Source organism: Python bivittatus, unplaced genomic scaffold, assembly GCF_059951505.1.
Source record: "Python bivittatus isolate LINGU-HERP-01145 unplaced genomic scaffold, Pbiv_v1 ctg000020_np1212, whole genome shotgun sequence".
Taxonomy (NCBI): domain Eukaryota; kingdom Metazoa; phylum Chordata; class Lepidosauria; order Squamata; family Pythonidae; genus Python; species Python bivittatus.
This window is the reverse complement of record NW_028277030.1, coordinates 67148929-67157500: the sequence shown is the minus strand read 5'-3', so window position 1 is coordinate 67157500 and position 8572 is coordinate 67148929. Positions and strand designations below refer to the sequence as shown.

The following is an 8572-nucleotide window of genomic DNA, read 5'->3' as shown; positions in this document are numbered from 1 at the left end:
GTGCAGAAGTTGAAAGAACTGTTGCACAAGTGTCTGCTAAAACACAACTCTGCATAAACCCAGAGGTTTTTGCTTATATGAAACAGAGCAAACTGAGCCTCTTGGGGCAGAACCACCACTTCCAAAGAGCTGAATGCCTAAACTGAACAAAGTTGAGAAGTATTTGATGCACAATCAACTCTTTGGGCTTGTTTGAATTATCTTCTACACCTAAAGTGTAGGTGTGCAATTTCTTCTGCTTTGGTTGCTCTAAAAGGGGGGCGGGGCAGGTTCTCTTTGGGAGCAGGCTTCATGGCTTTATGAGGGAAGGAATGTGTCCCTTAAACAACTGCAAGACTATAGCACTCAAAATTTCCCCTTAAAACTCTCCCAAACTCCCCCAAATGCAGAAAAATAAGCTCTGAGGGTCACAGAAGGGATGAAGGCAAGTCAGATGAAGCCTCCATCTTTGGTACTTCTTATATAGTTAGGTCTATATAACTGCATCTTTGGTGCTTCTGGTTGAGGATCTAGGCAGCAAGCAAAGAGTATGCACAGAACAAAGCCAGAATTCTTCAGGGCACAAGCAACAAGCTATTGCATGCTGTTCTAGTTATTCTCACTGGCTCCTCCACAGCTGATAAATACAACTGTTTGGAACTTAAGCAAAAGCCAGGTTCTTGCTCCCTTTTTCATGCTGGTTTACAACTGAAAAAATAGTAGTTAGGGGTTTTTAAAATTTTATTTTAACTATAAAATTTACCCTGTTACTCCAAGAGGGTTACATGATCTTGATTAAGGCCAGGATTAATCTTATCTATGCTGTTATAAATTCCTATAGCATCATTTTTCTTTTGTATCAATATCATTGAATTGTTAGAAAATGAGATGGTATGGTTTTACGGTTTTCTCTTGAGAAACAGGACAAAAAAGGACCAGTGACACTAATACTTCCAGATGACCACTTTAGTATAACTAGGGTACATAATATAATGAAGAATATAGTATTTGTAGGTCTTTTTTTTAATGTCTTCAGCCTAAGAAAAAGGGGTTTTGTGTAAAAGATACAAGATGCTCTGGTTACATGGATAGGTGCTCTTGATTTACTTTACTATGTCAAGCTGCTGATATATAAGCTGTCCAGAAGCTAAGCTCCAGAGCTGAATGTGATCCTCTGTGGTAGGGAGCTGCCAGCTCAGTTCTGTTGAAAATACTAGTTTTGTCTTATTCTGTAAGATGATGGTGATGGTGGTGGTGGTGGTGATGATACAGATGGGGAGAAACACAAACATCTCTTAACTGATTGTGAATTACATTTGTAATACATACGCAGTTATTTAGTGATGCCAAGACTAGCTTGTCATTGATATATATCTGGAACCTTCAAGAAAATATGTACAATCTTCCTGGATTAGCAGCATGTTCAGTACATAAACCTATTAGCAGGGCCAGCTTTAGACTGAGGCTGAGTAGACACTGACCTTGGGTGCTAAAACTTAGGGAGCATCAGTGCTGCCTGTCCTTCCAAATTATTCTAAAAATGCAAATCTGTGGGAGGTGGCCCCATCAATCAGTGTGACCTAGGGGCACCATATGCTCTTGAGCCAACCCTGCCCTTTAGCCAGAAAAAAAGTAAAGGCTGAACTAAACAGTGATGTTTAATGGACTCTATTGATTCTTTTTCGGCTTGAAACATTATTCTGGAAACAAAGAGAAGCAATAGTTGAGTGTAATACTTAAAAAAAAAAATCTCCATCAAACTAAGCTGGACTTCTGGTGACATCTTAGCAACAGCATGAGGAAGTGGTTTGCAACTTCCCAGTCTAGCTTACAATCCTGGTATTCTTTAGTGGTCTCCCATCCAAGTACTAACCAGAGCTGATTCTGCTTAGCTTTTTAAGATGACCCAATGTTGAACAGGAGGAACTGTTACTTAGTTAGGTCTGTGTAATTCTTTTATCTGCACTAAATTCTACCTCATGCATTTTTTTTCCTTGGGAAGAAGAGAGGAATAGATTAAGAATACATACATAGTAATTAACTTTCTTAACTGAGGCAGATCTTTTAAATTAAAATTGAGCTAGAATTATGTACATTTCCATATAGCATACAGATTTAACCCCAAGTAAAGCCAGATGTAGGCTTTTTTTTTTTTGGCATAATTTGAATTGATGCCATCTGAGGGGAGATTACAAACTGCCAAGCTAAAACTCAGTCTCTCTGCTTGTATGTATGGAGAGGGCTGTAAGTGTATGCGCACATGCATACCTTGTCATGACTTTTTATCCATAAAGTGCTTAAATATAGCAAAAGCAATTTTAGGAAGCCCTCGAAGACCCTATTTGGTCTTGTGCAGACACGTTGCCATTTAATCTTTCACTCACTTATCTTCTTTTTCAGCAGGATGCAATAAGGTTTGTTTTTACGCACTTAAGACCCTGAGTACATGCTGACAGTGGACTTGCATGCTTAACAGAGTCATCAAATGGCCTATTCACTGTGCGCCCACTTCGATAAGTATCAACTCTTTCCAGCAGTGGCTGTGCACAGAGAGGGTAATGTGCCTCCATTCTAAATTAAAGCCTCTTGGGCATTTTGTGTCTTACTTACATGCCACATATTTCTTTGACATGTGCAAGAGTTTTTTGGCCATTACATCTGTACATTACTATGTAAATGGTAAATAAATAATGCATTCGCCAGATCTTTTAATAGCTTGAGGCCACCTGTTGTAAAGCTGACCACATTCACGATGCCATTCTCTTCAGATTCTTAGGATGTTTTTGAAGGGTTTTGTTCAGCTTTCCTAACCCAAGCATTTGTGTTGTAGGTCTCTGTGACGGCCAAGCAGTCAAGTGGGAAGGGATTCTCTCGGCCAGCTCGCCCAGCAAACAGACGCTTACCTTCCAGATGGGCCTCCAGGTCTCCGTCAGCACCACCTGCCGTGAGAAGAACACTTTTGAATGAACTTGCTTGAGCGTTTCAGTGGGTCTGAACCTCTGTGTGGATTCAGGAATGATGTGAAAGTGCCATGTTTTTTAAAACACTCTTTTCCATGTTCCCAACCAGAACTAGTTCTATGCAACTCTACATTGGCCAATAATAACCATATTTTTGACTTGCTGAAGAAACTCTTTGGATTCTTTAATCATTCTTACTGTCTTCAGTGTTATATCAATTAGATAAGGATTCCCCTTTCCTTGAATGTGTATGTGTATATATTTATATATATTTTAGCTCATAGTAATTTTTCTTTGAACCTCATGCCACTATTCATCTCCTTAATCTGTTTTTAATTTAACTTTAGTGCTGTATATTCTGACTTTCCCCACAAAGGGTAGGAAAAAATGCTGTGTGCATGATCATGTCATTTTAGGTGCATGTGTTGAAATAGCAAGTGCATTTCGTGTGTAAGTAGAAGAGATTATTGCCATACCTACATATATCCATGCAGTTCCCAATGTTTGAGATTTGTTTCAAGGTTTGAATATATGAATATACATACATACATACACCCCTGCCAATACTTACATTCTGTATGTCTTTTATAGGCTTTACATGCCTAGTATTTAATATAACAAACCTAACTTACACATTTTTTAAAAAATGCATGCTAGCAGATGGAAAGTTATTGCAGTGATGTCATAGAAGCTGAATGGACTGGTTCTTCATTCGTGCTTCATGTTTCCCTTTTAATCTCCCATTTTTGAAACGTCCCAATGCACAATCTAAAGTTTTACGTATCTTTTTTTCCAGTTCAAATCATCTATTTATAACTGCATTAGCTTTTCTATTTAGCTGTTTCTAAAAAGGAATAATTCTCTTATTTCATTCAGTGTTATATTTCTCAGAAACTAAACTCAGACAACAACATAAGAAGAGCCTTGCTGGATCATGCCAAAAGCCTATCTAGTCCTACATTCTACATCTCCCAGGGCCCAAGCACAAGCAGTTGAGAGTCTCTGAAGTGAGATATGACGTTGAAAGCCCTCTTCTTTCCATCCCTAGCAGCTAGTATTTCAGGTAGTCTGTTTTTGGACTTGGAGATAATATGCAGTAGCCCTTGACAGCCATGTTAAGTTTATTTGATCAGCAGTATGGGTTGGGCCTGGGGAAGGAAGGAGACAGATGTCTACTCAGCATCTCAGAGCAAAGCTAAACTTATCAAGAGGCGCAGATCAACTTATCCCACGTCCCGATGCGACCGCTTTGCCAGCTGCACCCAGGAATAGATGAGCGTTCATTGTAACAATGTCTAGACATTCAAAAAGATAAATTAATGGCGTGAAGATAAACTTTACAAGTGGATGCTGTGATCACATGATGACTCATGTAGTTTGAAATTCCACCTATTAGCCTATTTTTCTCTATTTGTCTTAAGGTGAGGACATAGGGAATAGCCTTGAAGGACAGGAGGAAAAGCCTCTACCAAGGCAATGGTCAGATAAGTGGGGCTTGAGCCCATTCCAAGAAACTAATTTGAGAAAGCGTTTCAGGCAGGCCCCTTCTTAGTTCACATGAAGATAAAGTGAGGGAGGGGGGAAGCACATTCAGATTTGCAAGAATCCGTTACTCTAGCTGTTACAATAAAAGTAGTCCTGATCTCTATGGCATTGGTTTCATAGTCTAGTCTACCTTGTATGGCTGACACCTGATACGTTTTAAAGGAGTAGTGAAGTCATGTACAGAATTAACATTAAGATTTTCCTGGATCAGGACTTCTTCATATGGAGTTGATTCAATTACTTTCTCTTTTGATTATCTAGCCTTCACTTAGAGACTCAGGCCTTCAGCAAAGCAAAGTTAAACTAGTTAGTTTTGCATGGAGGGAGATAGATAAGAACACTATGGCTGTTTGGCATGAAACTACTTTTTTGAGATTTGTGCTCAGCAGAGATGACAGTGACCAGCTCACCGTGGCTGATCTGGAAAAAGCTAAATAGACTCAGCCCTGGTGAGTACTTGGATGGGAGATCACCAGAAATCCCAGAGGTATAGATTACTGAGAAGTCCAGAGTCACCATATTAGAACAAATCAATGGCAAACCCCTTCTGTATTGTTTTCCAAGCAAACTAAAGGGTCATGCCCATATAGCTACAGGAGTCAAGTTTGACTCAAGGAAGGCTTTATTTTACTGAACTTCAGATAGCCAAGGTAACTCCGTGCACTCTTCTCCCTTGACTGACACAAATGGCTGTCAGTTATGAATCTGCTTGTTTTCTGGCTGAAGCCTGACAGAGTGCATAAATATTGCATCAAGATAGTATTGCTGTGGTGCCAGAAATCCTAGACAAATGCCATTACAGGCATGTACTTCCCTTAATCTATCTCTGTGTTGTTGGCTGTTAATATGCTATGTATGTAGCCTGGTTTATTTCTCTTACCAACAGTCTGAATGAAATATCGATTCTACAGAGCTGCCTTACTGAAAGTCATTAAAAAAATTTCTCCTCTTTATGAATGTTCATCCCTCTTCCAACCATGAATGGCAATTACCTGACTGAGCGAGAACAAAGAGGTAATTTTGTTATATCAGCTTGGTTTCTAATCTCTCATTCTTTACCTCACATCAAAATAAGTAGCATTTCAGGCCATGCCATCCTTGACTTACCTGTCTGTCATTTAGATTACAGAGAAAGAGAGAACCTTCAATTGTTTTTTGTGAAGTAATTATGTTACTCTGGGGAAAACTGTTGTATTTATCAGACAGCAATTGTATTGCCTTGGCCTTCTCAGAAGACTCAGAATTGGTTGATATGTATAATGCAGTAGTTAATTTTATAGAACCTGTTCACAGCAATCCTTATGTTGTACCTGGTGTGCAACCCTGTGTCAATGGTTCATTTCCATATTCCCGTATTTTATTATATTGCTATTCATGGTGAGTGACAAAGAGAAAACACTGCAAAACTGTTCATCACTTCTTTCTTCCCCCCAAAGCTTTGGACATTTTGCAAGGTATTGTCCATCAATTCCAAGTCTGTTTGTGCAGTCTACAGTGATTAGATGCACAAGTGGGTTTTCCTTCTGGGGAAAGCTGAGATTCTAAGGATGCAGATTTCTGCCAATTCGTATAATCCCAATGTTATTTTTTTTAATTACGTAACTGCTCTGCATAGAAATATATTTGTGTGTTTTCATTCAGATAATTTTTAAAACCATCCTGCAAATTAGCAGCTTTAGAAAGTGACAGAAATTCACCTTGGAATTTTCCTCACATACACATTCCATTGTTAAATCCTGAATAATAAAAGATGAAATTATTTTCAGAGCCTAGAACAACTCTCACAAATCTGGGCATCCACAACTGTTGTTGGGGATAGTAGCTACAACTGTTGTCTTTATTGCAAATAAGCAAACTCACTCTGCTCATTTGCCAAACATATGGAAGCTAGCTGAATCTAATTTGGGATTTGCCCATCAATATCACACTGACTTGTTTAGAAATAAAATCTGACTTCTTGTTTATCTGACTCCATTATGATTTGTCTAAAACCAGAGCAAAACTGGATTTTATTTTACCTTATTTTATTTTTAGTGTTGAGAGCTGTGGGTAGTCTATGTCTTTGTTGGCATTATTCTTGCTTCTCCACATTTTCTGGCTTCTGGGTACAAGTAAGCCCTTACTTAGCAACCTATTTATATTAGGTAGGAATTACCTGCAGCCTTATCAGTAAACCCAATCTGAATTCTTCTAGTCAGTTTCAGGATCCCTGTTAAAAACAGCCTGGCCTGATTTTCTCTACTTATATAAGTTGTGAATTCCTGCTTCACTGAATCTCCCAGTCTTTGGTTTCTATTACTGTCCCCCACACACACTGACATATAGAGATAATCGTATGTGTAGCCGTAACTAGAACTTTTATGAAAAATCCTTTGTTGCAAAAATACGGCCACACTCTTCTTCCGATATCAGAGGTAACAGAAGCTTAGAAAGAGAAGGCATTGTTCAGACACATACACTGGGAATGCTTGTGTGCGTCTGTGTAGTGCCAGTGGCAAAGTACTAGGAAGAGTTGTTTTTGTTTTTCTATTGTGTGGAAAGGAAAGATGGGGATTTTTATTACTCCAGGAGCTGTGGCAGGTCACCTGTTACCTACAAATTAACTTCTATAGGACGGTGGGACCTTTTACCTAATACCCATGCCTCTACTGTATCCTGGGGTGTCATCAAACTGAGGTTTGTGCTCTAACTACCTTCAGTTAATAGTATCTTGGAAAACAAAGGTCTGTGTACGAAGACAGGGATCTTACTGTTAAGTCTTAACCAAATGGCTGCCCATTTCTCCTTACATGGTTAAATACCTCTCTGTTGTTCCACCTATAATGATCTGGTAGTTGTTATTCTGGTTTATTAGAACAGGTCTGCATTTTGGTATGGAATATATAAAATCTGCTGAAGTCCTGGGTTGTTTGTAGCAACATGGAGCATTACTCCTTGTTCTGTAAGTATTTTACAAAATGTGTTTAAAATTTCTTCTGTAGCAGGCGGTCCCACAAATGCAACAGCTCATTTTCATGCCAGCCCAGCAGAAGACAAAGACAAATTACCAAAGGATGACAACTAATTAATATTGCATGGTAAAAATTTATTCCCAAGACCAAATTTGGAAAATAACAGAGAAGAAATTTAAGACAGTGTTACGTCCTTCCACCAGTTCCTTCCTTCTTTCTTTACAAAACTAAAAAACAAAAGGCACAATGGAAAAACAATATTTTATCCACAGTTACACATTTCCATTTGTTCTGTTGAAATGTTCTATCATATTTCTGTTTTGGAAGAGTGACTTGAAATTTTGCCAAGGTATAGCTTGCATGATTGATGGGTCATCAATCCCTTTAAAAACTGTCCATCTTGAGTGTTCTCTAACAAAACACTTAGCTAAGCTTTGTGTGCAATGGCTCCTTCATGTTCCCTTACATAGTTTTTCAGATATTGTCACCTTCTCTGAGTTGAAATAGAAAACTACTAACACAGCTCAGACTCACCTGTAATTTCTGCAATAAAATATGAAATATACAGCAGAGGGGGGAAAATAATTGGTTCTGCATGCTTTGCGCTGTTGACAACTTCTTCCATCCATTCATAGTTCCAGAACTAAAACTTAGCAATAAAAACAAATGCTAGGCTGAAGCCTGACATAAAGACCTGCCTTTTTTCATTATTCTAAAACTTACTCTGCTTCACAGCACCTCCCCAGTCTTTTTCAAACATGTGCCTTCACTTAGATTCTAGCTTCAGCTTCTGCTGCAATTCCATGGACTGGTTCTTTGATTTTTTGCAGGCTGTTTTTTTCCCAAGTGAAGCCATATTTGGTCCCTTGAGTTCAGTTATGCCAATTCTGGAAAAGAAGTTCTCTAAGATGTTTTTAACTGGGGATACCTGAGACTGAATCTAGGACTTTATGAATATGCTCTGCCATTGCACCACATCCTCTTCTTAGTGGAAGTGGTTCAGTGCTTCCTCTTGACTCTGGTCTTGGGTTGTGCTATGATTCATATTCTCACTATTGGCTACCTGGAACCAATGTTTCCATTCTTGTGCATAAAATATATTTTGGACAACAGTATGAAGCTAGTACTATTATAATT

General features: G+C 38.7%; 1 protein-coding gene across 2 annotated transcripts in view; it reads left to right on the top strand.

Moving 5' to 3' along the window:
- Positions 1 to 6446, top strand: part of KIAA0408 (KIAA0408 ortholog) — a 23567-nt gene extending 17121 nt beyond the window's left edge. For both annotated transcript variants that reach the window (XM_007421002.3, XM_007421001.3), the window contains one exon: positions 2810 to 6446. In XM_007421002.3, the coding sequence (XP_007421064.2) occupies positions 2810 to 2956 (147 nt within the window). In that variant the 3' untranslated portion in view covers positions 2957 to 6446. The remainder of the gene's footprint in view (positions 1 to 2809) is intronic.
- Positions 6447 to 8572: the final 2126 nt, after the last annotated feature.